This window comes from Giraffa tippelskirchi, chromosome 1 (assembly GCF_054371585.1).
Source record: "Giraffa tippelskirchi isolate mGirTip1 chromosome 1, T2T-mGirTip1v1.2.pri, whole genome shotgun sequence".
NCBI lineage: Eukaryota > Metazoa > Chordata > Mammalia > Artiodactyla > Giraffidae > Giraffa > Giraffa tippelskirchi.
Genome location: NC_137275.1, coordinates 180,313,615 through 180,340,376, shown reverse-complemented (window position 1 = coordinate 180,340,376; position 26,762 = coordinate 180,313,615). Strand labels below are relative to the sequence as shown.

The following is a 26,762-nucleotide window of genomic DNA, read 5'->3' as shown; positions in this document are numbered from 1 at the left end:
CATTGCAAGGGTCTCCTGTATTGCAAGCAGATTCTTTACCAACTGAGCTTCAAGGAAGCCCCAGAGCTGAGGAGGATGGTGAGAAATGCAAAATGACAGCTATTAGGAACACGTTTCTTTTTGAGGTGATGAAAATGTTCTAAAATTGACTATGGTGATTGTTGTATATCTCTGAATATACTAAGAAACACTGAATTGTATACTTTAAATAAGTGAATTTTATGGCATGAGAATTATATCTCAAAAAAAAGGTTTTTTTTTTTAATGTTATTGAGTGAGAAATTACAAAAATGGCCAATGCAATACCTTAAGTGCCCATAGAATGCTAAGAACACAGGCTCTTTGTGTGTCAGTGGCCAAAAATCATGCTGAGACTGAGCAGGCTAGAGCCGGCCAGATTTAATGTGGCGTTTTGTTTTACAGAGTGAGGAGCCATATTATGTAAACTAGTCATGGAGGCGTTACATGGGTTAGAAAATATTGCCTCTTATAACTATTAGAACCTAAAACTGACTCTCAGACCCAGATATCCAATTGGTAAAGAAAGAGTTCCCACATCATTTTGTCATCACCTTTGACCAGGAGAATATTTGCTGAACATGTTTGTATAGAAATGTATCTTTCCTTAAATTCCTTACTCATTTTACAAACACTTACAGGGTGAGTATTACAAATCCAGGTAGTGTCTTAAGACACAGGGCCAGGACCCCACCAAGGACTCCGTAATCTGGAGTAACTGAGGAGACAGAAGGTAAACGGGGAAAACAGGGTAAAAGGAGAGAAAAGTCTCAATTACAGCATGTATGCAAAACAATGTATTATTTTAGCTTTTAAGGTTAATCAAGATGCTAAAGTGGGGTCCACTTTACTGAATAGCAAAGAATAGTTGATAACTAGCCTCTACATTCCTGTAAAAGTCATATGCATCCATGGTGCCTGCGGTTAAGTGGAAGCATCTAACCTTTAAGGCACTTAAGTCTTGTTTTCCTAATCTTAACGTCTGCACAGCATAAATTTGCTGGGCATGTGCTTTCTTTAGAGTTAGTTCAAAGGGAGGCAGCAGTCTGCTTCTCCAGGACAGATGTCACTTCTGCATGAGGAATCCATATCTACATGCACACATCACATGTACACACATCTTCACTCCAAAGACCAGTGGATTAGGGCGAGATTTGCTTTGAGAGATACGTTTGGGGTATATGACTCTGAGCATGCCTTCAAGGTCCTTACTTACAATTAGAAATTTACTCATGTGAGGAGGGCAGTGGGCAGTGGCTAATGTATGGGTGATCTCTTTGTTATCTCCAAACAGGAAAGTTGGTGGTGTTGTTTTGTTTTTTTAATTTGGCCAAGCCATGTGGCATGTGGGATCTTAGCTCCCTGACCAAGATCAAACCTGCATACCTTGAATTGAAAGCAGAGAGTCTTAACCACTGGACTGCCAGGGCAGTCCCTAGTGTTGGTTTTAAGGAGGAAGGATTTCTAGGTACTCTTTGATCTTAGCCAGTATATAAAATTATAGCTGTTATACACTTGGGAGCGAGGAGGACTGTGGCACACTGGAGATTTCAATGCCTCCACACTACCCAGCTCTAGCTAAAACTGCCGTGGGTGGTGTTATTAGATCTGCTGATCTTTATGTGAAAGCGCTTGATTTTTAAATATTGACACATGATCCAAATATTTTAAAAACAATGTTCAGACCAAATAAAACACAGCTGCAGCCACAGGCTGCCATTTTGCCATCTCTGATCTGAGTTCCTATCAGACTAAAATTCCAGATAGAGAAAGTCAAGACACTCATTCATTTATCCCTCAAATATTTACTGAATATCTTGCTCATTTCAGGCTCTGGGCTAGAGGAAGAAAGAGGTATATACATTTCTTTTTTTAATCGAGAGGTTTAAAAAACTGTTTTTAATAATCATAAAAGGTAAAACTAAGCAATCTCTTCCTGTAGTTTCCTAGTTGTAGTTTTTTAAATGGTGATTTTCTTTTAAATGTTGTAAAATTTAAAAGTTGGATGTACAGCTTGTAGGTTAGCATCTTTGTTTAGTTTTCTCACCCCAGCTCTGGAATCCAGCTGCCCAAAGGATGATGGAAACTTTGACAAATCCTCAACTATGCTGTTAGGAGCTCTAACACCCTGTGAACAGGTGCAGTAAAGGCCGAATATTAAGTATCTGCACAATTATCATTTCTATAGATAGTTGGGGCTACATGAGGAGCCATCTCGGCTAGAACCACTGCAGGTTGGTTAGCAGAGTACATGTGCACAATGCATGCACACAAAGGCAACACATGTGCATGCATGCACACGCACACACACACAATGTATTAAAAGGATCTCATATTGGCAGCTCAGAGCTGCAAAGCCTGGAGAGAGCCCCTGAGCCAACTCTCTCATCTTCAGTTGGGGGAACTGAGGCATGGGAAACTGAAGTCACTTGCCCAAAGTCACACACCTCATTAGTCACACAGCCAGGAAGCCTGAGCTGATATATAGGTGACAGTGTACATAATTAGCATCTCAAGGATCAATATGGTTGTCTTCTGACTGGTGGTTCAGCATATATACAATGTCTTTTAACCTGATTCTTCACAGCGTGAAGAATCTCATGACACAAGGCAGAGCCAAACCTGCCCCTCCTGGTGTTCTCCTTATCCACCTTTTCTGCCTCACGTTCAGGGAAGATGTTCCATTTCCCTGCTGTTGGGGGACACTGGGCATCCTGAGACAATGAATGAGTGATCACACTCCACAGGGGCTCTCAAATGGGGAGACACACACAAGTGTGAGTAGCTTCTTTCACCGGGGGCTTCCTGCAGGAGGTGGTTCCTGAGCTGAATGAGTCCCAGGGCACAGGCAGGAAACAACCAGGTGAAGAGGAGAGAGAAGAGGGAGGTTACAGGGGGACAGAAAGCACAGCACAGAGGCTTGGCAGAATGAGAGCACCTGATTCATCAGGGGAAGGAGCCTGAGGCTACAGGGTTCGGAATCATCTCTGTCCCATAGGCACCAGCCTAGTTCAAGCCATGGTGTTTACTGCTGAGAGCATCAGGGTAGCCTCAGGCTGGCTTGTGTACCGCACCGACTTGTGTACCTGACCAGGTCACTCCCCAACACAGTCACAGATACTCAGCACTTCCACTAACCCACAGAATCATTATCGAATTCATCAGTCTGGCATGGAGAGCTTTTTCCTGATTTGACCTCAACCAACTCCAGCCTCCCCATCTTCTTGCTTTCAGTATTCCATGTTCCAGCCACTCTAGGCTGCTCCACATTCCGCAGCCTCACCCCACACCATCACCCTGCCAGGGCATCACTCAAGCTATGCCCTCTGCCTGGAATTCCACCCCTCCTCCCCCACTGTATTCATCCTTCAAAGCCCTTCTCTTGGGCACCCTGTCCAGCCTTTGCAGTGCTCCCCACACCAATCTGGTGATTCTCTTTCCAAACACCCGGAGGCATCTTGCCAGTTCTTATATAATGCTCCTTCTAATTTGTCTTGGAGCACATTTACACCATATCCCTCTCCCCAAAGAGACTGAGTGCCCCTCAAAGGCCAGCTGAGATGTATCCTAGTCTTCTCTGAATCCCCATTCCCAAGTAATAGGTGCTAATGTGTTTTGAATTGTCCAGAATCACACAGCACTGATGCTCCAGCAGGGAAAAGATGCTATTTCTTAGACGCCCTTCAGGTCAGCATCACACCTACTACCCTGAGATGTTTGCTGGTCTACCCGACTGCTGCCCCATGCAGGTCTGGGGAAGGGGAAACATTATGAAAGGTGCTAGAGTGGGGGTGCCCACCATGGGGCCAGAATTTACTGATGGGGATTTTGGGAAATGCCAAACTAGAGAATAAGACATTTGTAATGTTTCCTTCAGGGATCTGGATTTGGTTAAATTCCCATCAGCTCCTCTCACTCCTCCTCGGAACTTCCGGCAGAGCAGAACATCAGGCCATAAAACTGGCAAACTCACAGCGACAGACTTCAAATAGCTCCCAACATCATGTCTCCCCCTCTCCAGTGATAAAAGCACTCTCCACTTAGCTGCACAATGGCCACTTAGGTAAAAGACTACATTTCCCAGGTTCCCTTGTGTCTAGGTTGGGTCACAGTATGAGAAATGTCCAGTGGCAATTTCCAGTAACTTTCCTTAAAAGATACTTGAAAAATGGCTTTTTTCCCTTTTCTCCCCACCTCCCACCCTTTCCCTCTATTCTAATGTCTGGACTGCAGTGATTATGGCCACCACTTTGGACCATGTGAATGGGGGCTACACTTTAGCGATGGAAGGAAGATGAACTGAATGCTACCTGGGACTCGGGGAAGTTTGGGGAGCTAAGCTCCGTGCCTGTCCTAGACTTCCTACCTCTGGACTTACTTGAGAGATGAATAAAACACTGCTTGGTGGTGGTTTAGTCTCTTAAGTCGTGTCCAACTCTTACAAGCCCATGGGTTGTAGCCTACCAGGCTCCTCTGTCCATAGGATTTTCCAGGCAAGAAAATACTGGAGTGGGTTGCTATTTCCTTCTCCAGGGGATATTCCAGACCCAGGGATCAAATCCAGGTCTCCTGCAATGCAAGCAAATTCTTTACTGACTGAGCTACCTCTGCTTAAGTTATGTTATTTTGAATCTCTATTACTTATAGACAAACTGCATTCTAACTGACAACCTGGGTTCTCATCCCAGAGCTTTGAGGCCACACACAGGGCACTGGTGCTCTTGGACCTTGAATCCCCTTTCTGTAAAATGGTCAAAATCATCTTTTGAAACTTCAGAATAAAGGTTTGAACTCTATATTAGAAGCAGATTATGGCAATCAGTTTTGTCACCACAGGGCATAACTGTTCACTTCCATTCAACTGAAAAGACACCGCATTATGGGGAAACCCTGTGAGGGCAGCAGCATCTGATTGTGCAGAATGTGCACTGCACAACTCCAAGGGCATTATATGTTCTCTGGTTTATATGAACAGTGGTTCCTGGAGCTATGCAGTGCACAACTTGCACAACTGTACCTGGCTGCCCTATATCTGTGGTGGTACAATGTGGCTCTAAATTGCAAAAACCTTAGATTCCAGTGGGCAAGTCATATATTCATGTTCAATAAACATTTATTAAGCACCTATTATGTTCCAGACACTGGGCTAGGTACTTTTCCATCTGTCTAAAAATTTGTCATGTGAACAGTCAAAATCGGAAACTGGGAGGTCTAAAGTCCAATCAAATGCCAAAACTTGGTTGCTTTTGTCTGTATATTTGAATGAGCTGGCCAACATTTTCAGATAGGAAACTTGCATATAAAAATTCCGATTTCCAGCATTTCTTGAAAACTTAGATGATGTGACAGTATTGGAGAGCAGCTGGTGGAGTGGAATAGCAGGTGCCCTCTAGTCAAACACAAACCCTCCTGTTTGCCTCAGTCCCCACCACTCCCTACTGTCTCTGACACAGAGGTCAACGAACAGTTAACAATCATTGGCTCTGTTGTTGCTTTTATTCCTTTGAGGGTGAAGTGGTAAGTGAAAACTTCCTTACGTCCGTATCTCTTTTCAAGAGCAGAAAAGTAAGAAATGACCCAAGCTGGCCATGTGCCTCAAGAAAACTGGCCCAGCTTCCTTCCTTCATGATATTACCTACCTGATGTTGTGGGGGCCTGTCTGCTGCCTCTTGAGTAGAAAGTGAGGGAGTGAGAGGGATGGGGAAGAAACGGGGGAGGTGGGAAGGTTAGGCTTAAAACGTTGCCATGACTTTTCTTTAAGGGTGATCTGAATCAAATAAAGCAACATTTTTACATTTGTTAAATTTCCCATAGGTGTATTCTGTACGCTACTACATGTTTAACATATTTCCTATTAAAAACATCAAAATCAAAAGGGAAATGGCTCAGTGGGGCCCTCTTTAGTGGGGCAGGTGCTTCACTGGGAGCTTAGAAGGGGAGGGTCAGGAAGGGTTCCCAAGGGAGGGGTGGAGAGGTTGGGCCTTGAGAAATGGGAGGATTCTGACATGAGAATAAAGGGCTCCAGATCCAAGAGGTCGTCCAGAAGCAGAGGCAGGGAGGAGGGGACTCTGGGGAGGCTGGAGGCCTGCCTGGGGGAAGGTAGCGGGGTGCAGAGGGGGGTGGGGAGGTGGTCAGGGTGCCAGAAGACCGAGAGTGGGCTGGGGACACCCTGACACCTGGCCTCACTCACCCTCACCCCTCAGGCCCACCCTTGGCTCCGTGCACAGCCGGCAGTGTTTCTTAAGGATGTGTGCCTATTTTTAGAGCAGAGATTTATTTCTTTCCATTTCAACTGTTTACTTCTGTCCTGGGCTTGTGAATCTGCCGGTTTGTGTTACAAGGGAGAACCACAGCCCTGTGGACCAGACATGGCTGCTTCCTGCATGGCCAAGAGTGTCTTCTGGTTTATAGGATAGGATGTGGGCCATGAATAGGGAGGGTTTATGATTTTGTGGACTGTGGCTGGAAGCCATGCAGTGTGACCAGAAGACCCAGGATTCTGTCCTGGTACAGCAGCTGATTTGCAGTGTGACCCTGAACAAGTCCCTTTCCTTCCTTGGGTTTCAGGCTGCTGTTGTTATATTGATTTTTCATCACCAAAGTGGCGATAATTCTCCTAACCTCAGGAGTAATGATTCGATGAGATACAGGAAGCACCAGGTGAATGACATGTGTGCAGGAGAAACTCTGTAAACCAGGGTTTCTTTTACCTGCGCTGTGTTTGTACAGGCAGGGATTGGGGTGGGGCTTAGATCATCTCTAAGGGTCCCTCTAATTCTGAGATCCTACAGCTCTAGAGGTTTTCTCCTCCATCATTTCTCCCTGCAATTCATGGTCCCAGAATTCTTAACACATTATGGGCTGGGGGAGGCAGGTCTGTCGCCTACCGGCTGTGTGATTTCGGGCATCCATTTCTTTTTCTTAGAGTGGTTTTAACCCCAACCTGCAAGGATCAAATGGCAACCCACTCCAGTATTCTTGCCTGGAGAACCCCGTGGACAGAGGAGCCTGGTGGGCTGCTGTCCATGGGGTCGCACAGAGTCGGACACGACTGAAGCGACTTAGCATTAGCATTAGCAAGGATCAATCTCATAGAATCCTCGTGGAGATTTTATGAGATGAGGCCCATAAAACACAGTACAGCACCTGGCACGTAAGATGATCTCAACAGAGAATAGTTGTAGTTTTAAAATTATTGTTGCTGTTGTTTCAGGCCTGGCAGGGGCCTGCTGTTTTCTACTGTTGTTTCTATAATGTGTCACAGATTCCCAACTGCAGACGTCAGAATCAACTTGAAGGATCCAATTTATAAGTCTGGGATTATCTCTACCTTCTTCTTTCATGCAAATATTTTGAGCCTTTTACTGAAACACTAAAAAATATTACTCCTTTTCCTCAAAGCCTCATTAACAAGTAACATGTATAGTTGAATTCTTTAGGTTGGTAGTTTTTTCTTTTTTTAAGATTTGTATTTATGAGAAAATAATGTAACAACTTCAAAAGAAACTGAATTAGAAAAAATAATTTGCTGGTAATTCCCAACTTTGTTCTCCAAATTCCCTTCCAGGCTCATCCCACATGTCCTCACTGGAGGTGGTAGTTAACAGCACAGGCTACTGGGTCTGACTGTCTGGGCTGGAGTCCCAACTCCTGGGCAAGCTACTTCATCTCTCTAAGCCTCAGTTTCCCCATCTTTAAAATGAGTGTGTGTGTTTAGTTAGTTAGTTGTTCAGTTGTGTCCAACCCTTTGCAACCCCATGGGCTGCAGCCCGTCAGGCTCCTCTGTCCATGGAATTTCCCAGCAAGATTACTGGAGTGAGTTGCCATTTCCTCCTCCAGGGGATCTTCCTGACCCAGGGATTGTACCTGGGTCTCCTACACTGCAGGAAGTTTCTTTACTGTGTGAGCCACCAGGAAAATGGGGCTGATAACCAAAACTTTTGGAGGATTAAAGAAGATAATCCATGCAGGGCTCTGTCACAGTAAATGTCAACTATCTATTGACGCTCTAAGAACTGATACACTGTACCCTGCTCAAGTCGTGGTGTGACCTGTCATTCTCAAACATCGCTATACATTGCCCATTTTCCCCGCCGTCTTGTACAAAGGCAGTCTGAACCGAGCAGCTGGCTCAGCTTCAGAGCAGCATCCACTTAACTCCACAGAGACAAGAAAGGGCAGGTCCTCTTGGGGAATCAGTCAACAGCAGATACTTTTAGCACATGGAGCATTCCTCTCCCGTGGGAGTCCAAGTGCAACAATCTCATGATAAGCTCGAGTTTTTCCAGGCCGCAGACTAAGAAACTTTTGAGGACTTCTTTTTTTTTTTTTTTTTTACCGTGCACAAGTTTGGAATCTTCTGCTGCAAACAAAGCAGCTTTCCAATTCTGCGTACTCTACTGTGTCACGTGACACTGGGGCTTAACAATTGCATCACTGCAAACATAACCCCCTGCAACACTACCTGTTAACTGAATTCAGGTCATAAGACTGCCAAGAACTGCTCTAAAATCAGAGATGCTTAGAGCTGGAGCGGGTGTCAGAGGGCATCTAGGCCAACTGTGTCCATTTTGCAGACTGGGAAACTGAGATCCAGAGAGGGTAAAGCACTTGCCTAAGTTAGGAGTAGAGCCAGGATTGAATAAGGATCTCTGCACCTCAGGTTGTCTCTAGGGAAAAAAGGGGACAATTTTTCATACAGTACCCTCCCCAACTATAAAGCCAGAGCACATGCGTGGCTCAAACTATCTTCCTGAGGACTCCAGTGAAGCCTTATAATGTCAGGGCTAAGAGTGAACTCAGAGCTGTGTCATGGTTCTGCCATTGCCTCACTTCAGTTTCTTGGACAAGTTACTTCACCTCTCAGTTTTCTCATCTGCAGAATGGGGATGACAACAATGCCTGTACCACAGGATTAGGATGACAGTTGAATGAATTAATATTTTCAAAATGCAAGAACAGCGTCTGCACATAAAAAGTGCCATCTAAGCGCTTGTTAAACTAGAATTAAAACAGGAGGGGTAGAGCATATAAGAGAGAGGACACTGGGCCCGGGACCTGGGCTGGTTCTCCTCAGAAGTGTGACCAACGCAAGTTCCCTCCTCTCTCTAGGCTCGGGTTCTGCTCTGTGAGTTGGAAGGCTGGACACCCGCTGGTCTCTGCATCCCCTCCAGGCCAGTGGCCCGGAGGCCTCTTGTGGTCTGCATACCTTTGGCCTCTCCCTGCGCTGTGATTTCAGAACATGGGTGGAGGTCGGGTGAAACTCAAGCTGGAATGTTTGTGCTCTCAGCAAGAATGGAGCCCCACTAGATCTTTTCAAAGCTCCCATCCTGACTTGCAAATCAGGTAATAGAGGCCAATTGTGAGGTGGAGACAAAAACCCCACTGGTCTCAGTTATCTCCTATCCTTGCTCTGATTTCTCTTCTCTTTTTCTTGAACTTAGAGAGAAAGCGGTCTTTGAAAATGTCCACTTGAAACCACAATGGTATGAGGATCACAGGTCTCAGATTGCCAACCCTACCCCAAATTCAAGTGTACTTGTACCTTCCTCCTGCCAGAGGTGGAGGTGGAACACTTTGGAGCCTGCTTGAAATATGAGTCTCCACACCCTGGTCCTGTGATGTGGGGCAAGATAGTCAGCTCTCAGAGCCCCAGAGAGCTGTGTTCACAGCTCTCCTGTGTTCACAGGCATACCTTCCTGTTAACCACCTGCAAGGAGGGCTCAGGTGTGTAAGGGCACAGAGGCCCTGGGAATTTGCTTCTGGGGCCAGATATTTTGATATTAGGAGTGGGGCCATTTGCCAGTTTAGGAGGGAAAATGGAACTCCCAGCTGAGGCTCAAACAGTTCTCAGGGGCTCTACTCTGAAAGGGTTCTATCTGTCTACTCCAAGGTCTGATGTCTGGCTCTGAACCTTGTCATCACACATCCAATTTGCAGCTACAGACTAATCCTAACTCATCTCCGTCCAGGGACTCAGGGCAACTCCAACAGCCAGGAAAGCCAGAGGCAGAAGGCTTTGGGGGCTTCCTGGGGGAGTCTGTGCTTCACCGTGGGAGCAGCAAAGATTCTGCAAGCTGGTGGAAGGGTTGTAGAGAAGGGAGGGCCCTTGCTTATCTTCAGGAAAGATCTCTGTCAGCAAACCCACCGACTCTCCTTGGAACTCCCTGGGCTGCTGAGAGAAGTCCAAGTCTTTAGTCTGCCTTACACCTCCCTCTCCCCCCATGTCTAACCCCCTTCCAGGCTCAGCTAGCCCTCCACAGGAACCCCACCTACACTACCCACCACTGACCACTCTCTGTGCCTGAGCCTCTGCTTGTGGCCTTCAGTCGGCATAGAATTCTTTGTTTTTCTTCATGGCTTAGAAAAATCCAGGGCCCAGTTTCAGTATCACCTGCCCTGTAAAGCCTCCTACTGAAAGAATCCGTCCCCTCACTTGGGATGTGGTTTATTATGCCCCCTCCCCCCTGGACTGAGCGCCTGAAGGTCAACCCCGGTGGCCTCACCTCGGGGACCATCTCCTCCTGGTTGGGTGTAGGTGTGGGCAGGGGGTTGTGAATAGCAATCAGAGGATACATTCCTGGAGGGGTTTGTCACTCTGTGGGGCCTAAAACCCAGGACCCCTAGACAAGGATTCTAGGTTATCTAAAAGAAGACATTTAATCAAATCTGGAGGTAGGACCAGTTTATAAGCTCATAGAAACTTAGCCCTGAATGGGGCCGATGAGGCTCCATCATTCCATGGATGGGGACACTAAGGTCTGAAGGACAGCAACTGGCTTAGAGTGACGTGAATCTAAGAGACACAGCCAGGGTTGCTCCTGGAACATCTAACCTCTTGTCTTACATCTTCTCTGCTAACCTACACTCCCTCTGCATGAGCTGTGGTTACTTGAGGGTTAGTGAAATGGTACAGTAGTATTTACTGTATGGATCACTGTTAAACTAGGTTTGAAGAGTGACAGCATTTTTAAAAAGACATGAAACATCCCATTTTTAATAAAAAATATATCAAATGGAAAATTTAATTAATTCTGTACCTTCTCTGAACTGGGCATCAGCTGGGGTACCAAGGATATACAGATAGATGATAGTATAGTAGGCCACCTCAGAGTCCCTCCCTTGTCTCTGTTATAGCTCTGTGGTGACTGGCCAAACCACAGATGTGACCAGTGAGCCTCCTATCTTGTGATGCCATAACCTGGGGGCAAATTCTGAGCTTAAACACATTTATATGTACTACTTATGAACTGCAAAGATAAAGACATCAAACCAGCGAAAAGGATTCCTCTAGATCTTTGTATATTAGTTGCTTAGTTGTGTCTAACTCTTTGTGACTCCATGGACTACAGCCCGCCAGGCCCCTCTATCCATGGAATACTTCAGGCAAGAATATCAGAGTGGGTTACCATTCCCTTCTCCAGGTTATTTTCCCAAACCAGGGATCGAAGCCGTGTTTCCCACATTGCATGCAGATTCTTAACCATCTGAGCCACCAGGGAAGCCCTTTACTTCTCAGTTAAGTCATTCCATGACACATATTCCCCACCATCCTGCAGCAGCTGGCTTGATGGAATGGCGGGTAGGGCTTTTGCAAACTCAGTTACAGTGCAGCCAGGTGGTGCTGCCCTGCAGGGCTAGGGTGAGGGTCTCTAGCAGTCTGTGCATGCTCTGATTCAGTGCCCAGTATATGGTGCTGCTTCTCCCATGACCAGGACTCACAGGTCCAGGAGTCAAGGGTCCAGGGATCCAGAAATTGCCAACATCCACTGGATCGTAGAAAAAGCAAGAGAATTCCAGAAAAACATCTACTTCTGCTTCACTGACTACACCAAAGCCTTTGACTGTGTGGATCACAACAAACTGTGGAAAATACTTAGAGATGGGAATACCGGACCACTTTACCTGCCTCCTAAGAAACCTGTATGCACGTCAAGAGCAACAGTCAGAACCAGACATGGAACAATGGACTGGTTCCAAACTGGGAAAGGAGTACATCAATGCTGTGTATTGTCAACCTGTTTATTTAACTTACATGCAGAATACATCATGTGAAATGCCAGGCTGGATGAAGTACAAGCTGGGAGAAATATCAATAACCTCAGATATGCAGATGACACCCTCCTTATGGCAGAAAGTGAAGAAGAACTAAAGAGCCTCTTGATGAACATGAAAGAAAAGACTGAAAAAGCTGGCTTAAAACTCAACATTCAAAAAATGAAGATCATGGCATCTGGTCCCATCACTTCATGGGAAATAGATGGGGAAACAATGGAAACAGTGACAGACTTTGTTTTCTTAGGCTCCAAAATCACTGCAGATAGTGACTGCAGCCATGAAATTAAAAGCCACTTGCTCCTTGGAAGAAAAGCTACGATAAACCTAGACAGCATATTCAAAAGCAGAGACATTATTTTGCCAACAAAGGTCACCAGTCATGTATGGATGTGAGAGTTGGACCATAAAGAAGGCCGAGCACTGAAGAATTGATGCTTTTGAACTGTGGTGTTGGAGAAGACTCTTGAGAGTCCCTTGGACTGCAAGATCATCCTGATTATTCATTAGAAGGACTGATGCTGAAGCTCCAATATTTTGGCCACCTGATGTGAAAAGCTAACTCATTTGAAAAGATCCTGATGCTGGGAAAAATTGAAGGCAAGAGGAGAAGGGGATGACAGAGAAAGAGATGGTTCGATGGCATCACCGACTCAATGGACATGAGTTTGAGCAAACTCCAGGAGATGGTGAAGGAGGGGGAAGCCTGGCATGCTGTAGGTCATGGGGTCGCAAAGAGTCATACATGACTGAGTGACTAAATGACAACAGCCCACTCACTATCACCACTGGCACCCCTAGTGGCCCACTGGCAAAAGTTTTGCTTCCTGTTCCTATGACCTTATGCTCTGCTGACCTCAAGGTCCTAGTTCCAAAGGGAGGAATACTTTCACCAGGAGATAAAGCAATGATTCCATTGGATTGGAAGTTAAAGCTGCCACTTTTGGCTCCTTGTGTCTCTGAATATTCATTCTGTACTGGCTGGGGTGATATGTGTTGATAATCGAGGAGAAAATCAGGCCGCTGCTCCACAAAGGTGGTAAAGAAGGACATCCCCTGAAATACAAGGGATTCCTTAGGGCTTTCTTGGTATTACAAGGCTCAGGGATTAAAGTCAATGGAAAACTATAATAACTCAATCCAGGCAAGACTACTAATGGTCCAGGTCCTTCAGGAGTAGATTCACTCCATCAGGCAAAGACTCACAGCCAGCTGAGGTGCTTGCTGAAGGCAAAGGGAACAGAGAATGGGTAGTGGAAGAAGGCAGTTATAAATACCAGCTATGACCATGTCACCAGTTAGACAAATGAGGATAATATTGTTATGAGTATTTCCTCTGTATTTTTTATGAAATGCTTGTGTATGTGTGAGTCTATGTATGTGTGTAGGCATTAAGTCAATATCTTTGTTTTCTTCCATTATTCTCTTAACATGTAACAAAGAATGTACTGATTTTATATGGTGGCATTCAAGTATTGTTAATTTTATATCATAGTATTAAGTTTCAGGCTATCAAGGAGAAAAGTAAACATTACTGAAGGACTTTACTTCTTTTTCTGGCAGGTACCCAGTTGTATCACATTAGGCAGAATTATGACCTTGTTATTGTCCTATTGGAGATAAGTATGGTTTAAAAAGATGTGTATGGGTTGCCAAGTTGACCACAAGTGGACATGTGATGATTAATTTTATGCATCAACTTGACAGGGTCACAGATTGCCCAAAAATTTAGCTAAGCATTATTCTGAATATGTCTGTGAGGGTATTTCTAGATGACATTAACATTTGAATTGGTAGACTGAGTAAAGCAGATGGCCCTCCCTAAGGTGGGTGGGCCCCATCCAATCAGTTGAAGGTCTGAATACATGTACAACAAAAAGGCTGAAACTCCCACCAGCAAGAGGGAATTTCTTTCTGCCTGACTTTTTTGAGCTGGGTAATTGCTTTTGTTTTGTTTTCTTGCCTTTGGAATTGAACTGAAACACTGGCTCTTCCTGGGTCTTGAGCCTGCTAGCTATTGGACTGAAACTATACCATCAGCTCTCCTGGTTCTCAGGCCTTTGGACTCAGGCTAGAACGACACTTTCAGTTGTCCTGGGTCTCCAGGTTGCCAACTGCAGATCCTGGCACTTGTCAGCCTCATTCATCATGGAAGCCAATTACTTATAATGATAAATTTCTTTATATCTATATCTAAATCTATATATCTATATATATCCTATTTGTTCCATTACTTTAGAGAATCATGACTAGCACAACACACATACACGTGCACACACACCCACACAAAGGCAAGATTACTCTAGGGCTATTGCCATAGAAGGAAAGGGGAAGTGGTACTCCAGGCAGTCAGCCTGTCCCCTCCCCCAGGTGGTAAGAGTCACTGTCCTTGCATGTGTGACAATGTGTCCCCTTTAGTGCCTACTCACATCAGGGTCCAGCTCATCCAGCTCATTTTCCAGGGTCCTCAGTTCCTCTGCTGTTAGGGCTCCAAGGATTTCATCTTCATCCAGGTCACGGTATTTCTCTAGTTCTCGTCTGTACGACATCGTCAAAGAACTTTCTGTGCTGACCTACTGGAAAGAGAAAAATCTTAGAAAGATACTTCTTGGATTCATTCTCAGAGCAAGTAGATGCTTGTCACTCACAAGGAGGCCTGGGCATGTTTTATGAATTGTCAGGATAATAATTACTATAATGGAATCCTGAATTAAGTTGGATTAATTCTCTAATAAACTATGCAAGGTAAAAGTCCTGAGGGCATGCAGTTTAACAAAATGTAATTATTGTAATTGGCATGGCCATTAGTTACAAGTAATAGATGATTATAAATGGCCTATGAGTGCCTGAAAACTGTTTCATTCTTCAAGTAGTTCAAATATTTTCTGTACAACCATCCACCCTATATACCCTGATGGAAAACATGAATGCTGGACATTCTTCCAAGGCCTATCTTAAAAGCAGGGTGAGTGTCAGTGGTTCATTGAGCACCTGCTGTATGCAGGCTCTTCCCCTACAACAACTCATTTCAATTCTTGCGAAGAACAGCTGACGCTAATAGCTAACTTATAGTACCATACGCCAAGCTATGATTAAGTACTTCCCAAGGACGTTCTATTAATAACTTAACCTTTGTGGCAGGTATTCATTCCCATCTTGCAGATGAGGATGTTGAGTTTAGAGAGATTGAGGGACTCACAAATCATACTACTGAGAGGCAGAAGAATCACCATTTGAACCAGATCTGCTGCGTTCCAAGCCTGCACTGTTCTAGCCACTGCATCCGCATCTTTTCACAGAATTCCCTAACTTCGTGGCCAGAAGGAGACCTCCTCGTCCAGACCTCTCATTTCACCTCTGAGGGAGCTGGCTCAGAGAGGAAGTAACTGATGAGGGGGAGGGGGTCCGGAGAGACAGGGGTCCAGGTCTGCCCCTTCCCAGCTGTTCTCCTTGCTAAAGACACCTACTGCTCATTCCCCACGGCACAGATGTACCTGACACCCGTGTCTGGATCCCATCTCTGCTACTTCCATAACCAGGACACTTTCACACCTGAGAACTCTTTCAATCCTGGTGCAACACCCTGTAAATTGAGTCTCTTAACCTAAAACCATTTTATCAACAAAGAAACTAAGGGATGGCTTAGGCCTTGACTCAGAATCCCTGTCACCAGACCCCAGTGCTTCCATTGCACCACACTGCCTCTCACCTAACGCTGAATTGTGTCTCCTCCAAATTCATATGTTGAAGTTCTAACCTCCCCACCCCACCTCAGTAACCCAGTACCATGTTCCAAGTAAGAATGTGACAGTACTTGGAAAGAGGGGTTTTGCAGATGTAATTAAAGTTCAGCGAGGTCATGCCAAGGAAGGTAGGCCCCCTAATTCAACAGGACTGGTGTCCTTATGAAAAAGGGAAATGTAAACAGACAGGCACACAGGAAGAGCATCACGTGAAGATGAAGTCAGAAACGGAGGTGATGCTTCTATAAGCTGAGGAATACCAAAGATTCCAGCAAACCACCAGAACCTAGGGAGAAGCCTGGAACAGACCCTCAGCCCTTGGAAGGAACCAATCCTGCCAACACCTTGATCTTGGACATCTGGCCTCCGGAACTTAAATCAATAAACTTAAGACAATAAATCTCTGCTTTTTAAATCATTCATTGTGTGGTATGTTATTATGGCAACCATAGCAACTAATACAATCAACATCACCTTTCTTGCAGCAGTTTGTGATTTCAGGCCCCAGTGCAAACAAATACAAACAAAACCCATGGTTCATCTGTGAAATGACTGATGGAACTTTCCAGAGTAGAGAAAAACAAAACCTTGGAAAAGAACCAACTTATCAATCAAATAGCTGGGAGTAATTGTTAATTTAAAACCAAGTAATTAAAAATAAACAAAAACCAAAGTTGACTCAGCTACCAGAAGAAGCCTCCATTTCAGAAAGAAAGCAGAGATCCATGCTATTAGTTCAAGTCCGTGCCTGTGTGGGCCTATTTGTAGGAGAAGCCCGTGTGTGTGACAGCTGGCTTGATAAGAAAGGACTTGCTTCCCAAATACAGAAAAGGCCAGTGCCATCCCTTTTTCTAAGCATGGCTCAGCTTGACCTGATGTCTTCCTCTGACCAGACCCCAAGATTGCAGTGTTCAGACCATAAATGGGCCCCCCTTGATTCATTTCTATTTATTTCCAAAGAAAGCACAAGCAACTGACAATGCTCTGGTATAGATGAAAAAGAAAAACAACCCTTCCTGAAGGCTCTCAGAGAATAACCTAATTTGGATTTTCCTGAGTAGGGAGCCAGGAGAGGCCCTATGAGTTCCAAGAGGACCATAGTGAAGGTCTCAGATGCTTCCAGGCCATCACAGAGACATCTCCAAACTAGCATCTCTCAGGTGGGCTGCAAAACATGTTTCTGGTGCTCAGACAGGTCCTGGGTTGTACAAAGTTGCACGGGACTCTGGACTCCCCCTGACTTCTCAAAACTGTCGGTGTGCTTGCTACGACAGAGGTCTGTCACCATGATGGTGAGGGTACAAGAAGAGCTACCCTGTCCTCTGGACCATGAAACCACGTCTCTGAGAAACCTCTCCTGGAATCGGAATCTCACGGAACAAAGTTTGGGAAACAGCCTTAGATTCACCTCTGGGTCACATGAGGGACTGGGGGAGAGGACCAGCTGAGACAGGTTTGGGACTCTGGGAGCTGCCCATGCTGATTAGCCAGTTGACTCATTTTCCTAGGTGGTTTGCACTAAAATCCTTAGAAAAAATCATGGACAGACCCTGAAGAAGGGACAAACTGGGACAAGGGAACAGACAAGGGAGAGAGGAATCCATGTCAAAGCAGTTGGGGAAGAAAGGAGCTGGGAAGGGGTGAGAAGACATGTAGGTGGCAACTAGGGGCCTGCTAAAGGAGGGGTGGGGCTGGCTGGCAGGCACCTTCCAGGATGCCATGCTGAGGGCTGCAATCATTAAAGTTCCTGGAGAAGTCTCCGTGGTGGTGCACACAGGAAAGTTATGGTTCCACTTACACACTCCGAGGTGCCGATGAATTTAAAAATCCTATTTCAAAGGATTTAAGAGGCCCTTTCTAACGTCAAGTGTCCGGTGAACAGAGTGACAAGGCATTTCATTAAATAAGCCGAGAGGAACAGAGAACTCCTAAGGTAAACTACGAAGCTGTCGGCTTCAAGCCACACTCATCCACTTGGCTCCCAGGGGTGGTTTCTCTAAAGTGAGATTCTTTTCCTGTGTTCAGTGACGCGTGGAAACTGGAGGTCAGGGAGAGACAGGGCGGGAGGGAGGTGAAAACACCGTGTTAACAAGAGCCCACTGAAAGCTCGGCTTTACATGACGGCTTGGAAGAGAGGGTATTTTATAGCTGTTAGTAAAAGCCTCTGTTTCCTAGCAAAAGAGGTGTCACAGATGGACACAGCCTGAGATTCACAGGACTTTGGCCAGAGTGCTAGCTGAGGTGGTAACTCGCCTGGGTGACCCTCGATAAATCCTTCCCCTCCCCTGGGCCTCTGTTTGCTCATCTGCAAAATGAGTATAAATGGACCAGGAAGTTCTGCTTGTAACCTAGCCCCCGGGGGTGGTGTTTACACTATGCTCAGGGGAGACCTCAGGTTCTAAGAAGCTTCTCCAGACCCCTGCAAGGGGGTTAAGTGGGAGAGGCTAAGCAAGGGTGCTTCCCCAGTACTGCTTTATTGGGGGTTCCATAGAAGATTGCTCTTGACAAAAGGATTCACTTACTAAAATAAAAGGTTGATATCCACTGGACTGAGTTTCTTCATCGGCACAGTGAGAGGATCACAGTACTCAAGCTCTGAGTCAGGGCAGCCCCTAGAGTACCCATAGGTGCTGTGAGGATGAGCCTACAGCAAGCAGGTAAGGGGCAAAAGCCTGGGGCTGGGACGTGGTCAGCACGGGCACCGCACCTGTCGAACACGTTATTACGAGGCTCCCATGGCTACTGCCACTGCTGGGGCTGCTTCCTTCACCCCTGTATCCCCTACACTCTCATCAGACTGCCATGCCCACAGGTAAGGAGCTGGGTCTTATCCTTATGGTCCCGGGGCCTAGCCCTGCACCTGGGGAAGGTGTTAGTTGGGCACGAGTACATCTGGTCTTTGATCTACTGTCTTGGGAACTTAGGGCAAGTCCCTCTCTTCTTGGGTCCTCTGCTTCTGCATCTTTAAAGTGGAAAGATCTCGGAGGGCTGGGAACCCAAGAGGGGAGGGATGGGCAGGAAGGGGTGATGCTGCTGCCTGCCTTTCAGATGGGCTCCTGAGCGAGAGCTGGTGAGAAAAAGATAAGGACAGCTCGACCAATTTAAAACACATTTAAAAACGGAAGTCTTCCAAACCCTGTGTATTTTTACATGAATGGCACGTCTGGCCTCCCAGCTTCTCTATGGCAGGAACCTTAAGCTGCTGCTAAATATGCAAAAAAGAGAATTTACCACCTGTGCCACAGAGTAAAACTAGGCAGGGTGGAGAGTAAAAATGAGTGGGTCAAGCACTGAGACCATCCCTCAGGAAGCTTCAGGAATGGAAGTTCTGGAAGCAGTCCCCGGAGAACAAACAGATCTTTCCCAGGAGGTGGGCTCAGTCACGTCTGCTGATGGCTCCTCCAGCGTCTGCCCCGAGGGACACTTGGGCAGGAGGTGCTGGAGCCGCATCTTGATTTACGGACCACACTTCCCCGAGGTCGGGAAGAGCTGAGTCACAAGTTCAAATGAATATTTTCCAGTTATACCATCTTGTTATTTCAGCCAGAGAACGGGAGGTGGATTTACAAAACAAAGCTGATTCCTTACAGCCTCTTTCCTCTGCTTTTGTCTCTTCTTCTCTTTGGGAAGACATTTTGGCTACACAGGATTTAAGCCCGTGATCCCTGCACTTCTCCCTTCCATTGGGTCCGGGACACAAGAGTGCCTCAGATGTCCCCTGTCCCTCCCGCAAGAGCAGTCTCCCTACTGCCCTCCTCCCCAGGGCACCTCTGGGGGCAGCAATGCTTTACAACACATGACCCCCTGCCTCCCCTGATGACTGGACAGAGTAGATACTGGGTTCGAGGACAGCCAATCCATAGGTCACTATGTGGTGGCTTGGATTTAAAAAAAAAAAAAGAGTTGGATGAATGAGCTCCTTCATTTCCTGGCATTTTCTACTGGTTCCTGAGACTGCCCCAACAAATGGAGGGGCCTCAACAGAAGAAATTCACTGTTTCTCAGCTCAGGAGCTGCAAGTCCAGAATCTAGGTGTGGTCGGGTTGGTTCCTTCTGGAGGCTCTGAGGGGGAATCTAGACAGTGAGTTGAGAGTTGGGCAACATGGTGTCCCCAGAAGAGCCCCGTCCCTGCTCCTCAGGCCTGGACGGCTAGAGCTCATGCTGGATTCCCATCAGACCCTCATCCCGCCACCATCCATACGAGGCCCAGCCCCTCCTCATGCTCCCTCACTGCAGTCAGGCTGAGTCCCTGCTCCTTGCAGCCTAACAAGTACGTGACTGTCTCCATCTGCCTCCTTCCTTTTCTCCCCACTCCTTCTCAGGCTCCCTGATGACAGGTTCTTCTTGGCCCACCTGTTCTCCTGGCTACTGCCCTCTGCTTACATCTCACATTCTCCCTGGGGGCTATCTCTGAGGTGGGGGGGGTCAGTGACCAGTGATAAGCTGATGACCTTCCCATGGTCTCTCCAGCCCAGGCTCTGCTGGGCACACCTCCTGGAGCCACTCTGGCTCCATGAGCCCAGCCCTGAGTGTGGCCACGTTGGCACCACCACCACCTCCTCACCCTGCTGCCATCAGCCACCCAGGCTAGACACCTGGGGGTCAGCCCGAAACCCTCCCCTCGACTCCCCCAGCTCTGGTAGGTCCCCACACCTGTCAGTCTTCTCTCTCATTTATCCTTCTGAATGTTACAGGTTTTGTTGTTGCTGTTGTTTGACTGTGGTAAAATGCACAACACAAAATTAATTTAACCATTTTAAGCGTATTCTATAGGATTAAATACATTCACGCTGTTGTACAACCATCACCACCACCCATCTCCAGAACTTTTTCATCTTCCCCAATGGAAACTCTGTCTGCTTTGAAGCCCTAAGCTCCCCTCCCCAGCCTCTGAAGCCACCATTTTGCTTTCAGTCTCTACCAATCTGACTACTCTAAGAGACTCGTCTGAGCGGAGTCATGCACTACTGTCCTTTAGTGACCAGACTCCCATCTCTTTATCCTTCTGCATATCTGTCCCTCCTCTCCCTCGTCATGGCGACTGCCAATTTTGGATCTGTGTTATCACAGCCTCAGTTCTCCTACCTTCTGTCCACATGTCCCTCAGCCTCCAAAAGACACTTGTGAAAGTCAGTTCTGATGCTGCTCCTAAGCTGAAGCCACCTTGAACAGTCCCCATTATGACAGATGGAGGGCCAACTCCCCAGCCTGGGGCCTGAGGCACTCGGAGACTCAATGGGTTCTGTGCTGCCCCAGCTTCCTAACCCCACAAGGCCCTCCCCTTCCAGCTGCACCCACCACCCCTCCCTGAGAACCCTGACATTCTGGGTCCCCTCAGCCTGGATGCCCACTCTCCACCTCTCTGCTGTGCTTCCATGCCCAGTGGAGGAGACCTTGGCCCCCACACCCTCCAGCCCCAGGCTGGACTGGGAGGGCGTGGCGCCCCACCTGACCAGCATCTTGTGCACAGCTCAGACTGCAGATGCCAGGTTAATGCAGGTCAGTCGGGGATACAGACGCCTGCAACTGGGGGGACACCCGAATTCTACCCCAGGCCAGTGACCACAAAGGGAAGAAAGTCAACTGTCCCTTGACTGGATGGGGCGGGGTAGGCTGTGGAAGAGGTAGACAAGTGGGTATTGGAAGGCTGAGGTGGGGCTTGCCTTCCTCAATGTCTACATTTTGGAACAGCGTCATAAAACATGATGCAACAATTACACCAAAACAATTCCAAAGTGCAGATTAACTTTGCAGATCAACACAACTAAACCAAAACACCACTTGCATGCCTGCAAGTTTCATGTCCCCTGCAAGGCAAGACATGAGTGCCTCAGTGTGTTTTCACCTGTGATTGGGTCCAAAGAGACAGGGAGAAGGAGAGTGCTGGACCGAGAAAGCCACATCTCCTGCGGGACAGCCTGAGGGCTCACCGCGCCCGAGGAAGGACTCTCCCAGCAGGGGCTGGCTACAGAATCCACCGAGTCCAGTGCAAAACAGGACTGTGGTGTCCTGAGTTCAAACAGGAAAAAACTGCCATTAAAAGTACCAAGACATAAAGTTTTCACTTTCTCTCATGGTCTCTGTCCTGATCTGTCACACTGTCCTTAACATTTATGATTGAATATCATGATGTACACAGGTGCCTGGGTGCTGTGACTCAGTGCATGCAGGCCAAGCCCTCTGGCTGCCAGCTTCCCTCCCCTGCCCCAGATAGGACACACACACTCTGCCCTGGTAGGGCACCTGCCAGTCAGGCCAGGTATCTCCCCTTCCAGTGGGGCCACTGTCCAACACATAGAGATGGGTGATCCCTATGGTACCCTAATGTCTGCACCAGAACGCTAAATGCCTGGATCCAGGGATGACAAGAAGGCTGCCTTGCAGAGCTGCCAGCTGAATGCACCCAGGGCAAGAGCCCCAGTAGCAGCTGGGTAGGGGTGGGGAGCGGGAGGCTGTTTGCATCTGGGGGTGCCAGGAGGCCAGGCAGCTGGAGTCTAAGAACTTATCCCCAGGAAGCAGATAGGCAGCAGGAGATGGGACCTCGTGTGAGCCCAGACTCAAAGCCCCGGTGTGTGCTCCATTGTCCACAGGGCTTCACTTAAAAATATACATTCAAAAGTAAATTAAAGAATTTCAAGAAAATGACTGCCAAGCACAGGGTACTTCTGAGAGCAGGGCTCCATACAGCTGTACAAACTACAACCCATTCCCAGCCCTATTCCCAGGACACCTCCCTCTCCCAAAGCCCCAGGGCTAGACTCAGCCTTGGCTCACCTCGGAGGGTCCTTTTCTTCCCTGCTGCTGCTGCTGAGTCGCTTCAGTCGTGTCCGACTCTGTGCGACCCCATAAACGGCAGCCCGCCAGGCTCTGCCGTCCCTGAGATTCTCCAGGCAAGAACATTGGAGTGGGTTGCCATTTCCTTCTCCAATACATGAAAGTGAAAAGTGAAAGTGAAGTTGCTCAGTCATGTCCTACTCTTAGCGACCCCATGGACTGCAGCCCACCAGGCTCCTCCATCCATGGGATTTTCCAGGCAAGAGTACTGGAGTGGGGTGCCACTGCCTTCTCCATTTTCTTCCCTAGTATCTTCCAATCCATTGGAATCCCTAGTATCTTCCAATCCATTGGAATCTCCAGTCCCTGGAGTCTACAGGAAGTTGGAGACATTGCACAGTGGCAGAGAGACATCGGGATAGGAGTCAGGGGACTAGACTACCAGTCCTGACTGTGGCTGAGGGCTTTCTGTGTGGCCTCAAGCAAGTTGCTATACCTCTCTGGATCTGTTTCCACAACCTAATTCACTGAGTGTTTACTGAGCACCCACTTTGTGCAGGGCATAGAGGGCCTTCTTGGGAGACACAGAAGATAATAGGAGAGTCTCGACCCTCAGGAAGCTTACAATTAAGTCAAGAGGATAAGACCCACGTAGAAATTCCTGAAGTGGTGTCACACACATCTGCTCTTCACCCACTACCCTCAGGGGAAGGCTGAGCTGATGATAGGTGAAACATGGACTAGTGGTCACACAGTCCTGGGCTGAAATCCCTGCCCTGCCTCTAACTGGCTGGGCACACTTGGGCATGTCACTCAGTGCCTCTGAGCTTCATGGATTCGTTTGTATAGTGAGGGCACAAACTGATTTCTTTCTTCTTTCTCAGTCCCACAGAGCTCCAGCCCAATAAGCCTACCCAACAAGTGTTAGAAGGATGGTCATGGCTGGGCAACCATGAGGAATGTTTGGGGGTTCTCCAGAGACTGTCCATGTAACATAAATCAAAGTGTAACCCCAGAGCCATGGTGTGACCTCAGTTGCATTAATAAAGATACGGTGGACAAAGTAAGCACATGATGGTCTTGCTCAGCTTCAGGCTGGAGCTCAGCTCTGGGCCCCAACCGTGCATTGCTGCTACTGCTGCTGCTAAGTTGCTTCAGTCGTGTCCGACTTTGTGCGACCCCATAGACGGCAGCCCATCAGGCTCCCCTGTCCCTGGGATTCTCCAGGCAAGAACACTGGAGTGGGTTGCCATTTCCTTCTCCAATGCATGAAAGTGAAAAGTGAAAGTGAAGTCGCTCAGTCGTGTCCGACTCTTAGCGACCCCATGGACTGCAGCCCACCAGACTCTTCTGTCCATGGGATTTTCCAGGCAAGAGTACTGGAGTGGGGTGCCATTGCCTTCTCCGTTGGGGGGTGTGCAGTTTTTTCTTCTTTTTTTAATAAGGCACTGGCTATATACAGTCAAGTGGGCAAGTCTTAGAAGCACAGCTCACTGAATTTTCCCATATGCATACACCTATGCCAACATCACTCAGATGAAGATACAGACCATTTCTAGCCCAACAGAAGGCTTTCTCATCCCCATCCCAGTCCATCACCCTCAAAGGTAATTAGCATTTGAACTTTTAACACCATCTAATACGACTTCGACTATTTTTGAACATCACATAAATGGACACATGGCTATGGTTCTTGTGTCTGGCTCCTTTCACTCAACATTATATCTGTGAGATTCATTCATGCTGTGTGTTAGAGTGGTCAGGTCATTCTTTTTCATTGATGTGTAGTATTCCATTACATGAATTATATAATTTATTCACTCTACTGTTAATGGACATTTAAGTTATTTCCAGGATTTGGTAATTATAAGTAGTGCTATGAATGTCTTTTGATAGAAATAGTCACTTATTTCTCTTGAGTATGTACCTGGAGTAGAATTTCTGGATCACAGAGTAGGCATATGCTTAGTTTCAGGAGATACTGTCAAACTGTTTTCCAAAGTAATTGTATAATTTTACATCCCCACCAGCAGTGTTTGAGCAACCCAGTTGTTCTACATCCTTGCCAACTCTTGGTATTGTCAGTAGTTTCCATTTTAGCCATTACAGTGGTGGCTGGTTATATCTCATTGTGCAATTTCCCTGATGACTAAGGATGTCAGCTGAGCACATTTCATATGACTATTGGCCACATGGGCGACCTCTCCTGTGAAGCGGGCCTTTTGAGTATTTCTAGCTGAGTCCAGAGAAGGGGGGCAGGGTGTCATATGAAGAATAGCTGAAGGACAGAGGGAACATGGTCACACTCAGCAAACTTCTAGTGGACTGACCTGGGGAGGAAGGAACAAAAATGGTCTGTGGATCTCAGCACTCAGAAGACACAGATTTAAAACCAAGGGGACCAGGGCATGGATTTCTGATCAGCACAAGAAATTGTCTAAAAATTAAAAATGCCCGAGGAGGAGCTGGGCTGATTCAGGAGGTGGTGAGCACTTGTTATGCCAGGCATGTGAGCAGAGAGCCTAGAGCCCTAGATGAGGTTTTCCAGGGAGGGCTGACGTCTAGACTGATGGCGGGCTTGTGGAAGTGACAAGATGAGATTACAAGGCCCCTCAAGACCTGGTTCTATTATGAAAGATATGTTTGGGGCAACTGAGCAGAGAACATGGGGACTCAGAGATGATCAGTTCTCTTTGAAAGACTTGCTTTCTGGTCTGTTTGCCTTATTCCCCTAGCTGATCTCATTCTCTTACTCACAAGGGGCCTTCTGAAAAAACACAGGGCAACAAAACACAGCATTTGACTCCATCACTCTCTGCAGTGGCTATGAGCCAGATCCCAGTTCACACGGAGCCTCAAAGATTCAAACGTCAAAGTGGTCAACAGGTTTAAATTAGAAAAGTGCGTGTATGTGTGTGTGCACTAGTATGTGTTTTCATTCTGTACCTCCTGAGGTCATCACTGTGTCTGAGTCACCCCATGAATCATTGTAAGCAACAGGGTTCCAGGAAAAGATGCTGAACCCATGGCCCTGTCCCAGCTGGCCGGTCCACCTGCCCTGCAAATCCTGCCATGCTCCACACTATAGTTCCTTCTTCCTACCTCTCTGAAACTGCCCTGACTCAGGCCACCACAGTCTCTCACCAGCTTCTTGCCCTAACCCTAACCCATGACGTCTTTCTCCACACCAGCTGAAAAGGGTACTAACAAGCTAAATAGCTAACACCAAGGGAAGGGGCCATCAGAGTTCTGCCATCAGAAACATCATGGTATTGTACCCCATCTACCTCAAGACTGAAAGCTACTTGAAGACAAACATCCTTGTCTCCCATGGCCCATCATAGAGTCCTGTCTCTCTCAGGAGCTGAAATCAGGTTTGTTGAGTAAGTGAATGAATGAATGCCTGGCATTATTACTGGCACTGACAGTCATAAAACAAAAGCCTTGGTGGAATTAAAAGTTGGCTTGTAGAAAAGCTTGCGAACTCACTCCTATTCTCACTCTCCATTTCACACCCGTGAACTTTGTCACCTTGCCTTACAGCAGCAATTAACATAGGTACAGCTTTATGAAGCACATTTTTGTATTTTCTAAAAATTTGAGATGAAAAAGTAGCATGGGCAATGCTAAAAGGCAAGCTGTGGGGGGAAATATTTGTTGTATGTTGAACAAGGGCTAATTTTTTTTAATAGATAAGAGTTCCTAAATTGAAAAAGAAGAAGAGCCCAGCAAAAATATGGAAAGAGGAAAGAAACAGGCAATTCACATAAAAAGAAACACAAATGGCTAATAAACCTATGAACAGAGAATGAAATCCACCCATAATAAGAGAAAAGTAAATCGAGAAATGAAACATCAGTTCTCCTCTATCAAGTCAACAAAGATAAGAAGTGCCTTGAATGTTGGGTGATGGATGGATGGATGGAGGAATAGAAGGAGGAAAGAATGGAGAGAGGGGAGGAAAGAGAAAGGGAAGATTGGAGAAAGGGAGGGGTGGACACATGGATGCATAAATGACTCCAAGGGAAACAGGGAAGGAAGTCATAAATTCTGGTTGAAAGTAAAATAAGGAAAACTTCATAATTTGGGACCATTTGAATTATATCTAAAGAACAAGTTAGATTTAGTGAGAATCCCTGGTGTTCACAGATGTGGAGATCAACATTCTCACAC

The 26,762-nt window shown here is 46.8% G+C and overlaps 1 protein-coding gene and 1 long non-coding RNA gene across 12 annotated transcripts in view; one reads left to right on the top strand and one right to left on the bottom strand.

Moving 5' to 3' along the window:
- Positions 1 to 26,762, bottom strand: part of TMOD1 (tropomodulin 1) — a 91,187-nt gene that overhangs the window by 51,982 nt on the left and 12,443 nt on the right. For 5 of the 11 annotated variants that reach the window (XM_081511335.1, XM_081511316.1, XM_081511346.1 and 2 more), the window contains one exon: positions 14,502 to 14,645. In XM_081511335.1, coding sequence (XP_081367461.1) covers positions 14,502 to 14,621 — 120 coding nt within the window. In that variant the 5' untranslated portion in view covers positions 14,622 to 14,645. Of the gene's footprint in view, positions 1 to 14,501; positions 14,649 to 20,900; positions 20,948 to 26,762 lie in introns of those variants that run through there. The other 6 variants (XM_081511311.1, XM_081511269.1, XM_081511273.1 and 3 more) reach the window with 3 other exon arrangements.
- On the top strand, positions 7,057 to 13,175 carry LOC145514192 (uncharacterized). The gene is made up of 2 exons (XR_014059906.1): positions 7,057 to 7,753; positions 11,335 to 13,175. It is a non-coding gene; the product is annotated as an uncharacterized LOC145514192 (long non-coding RNA).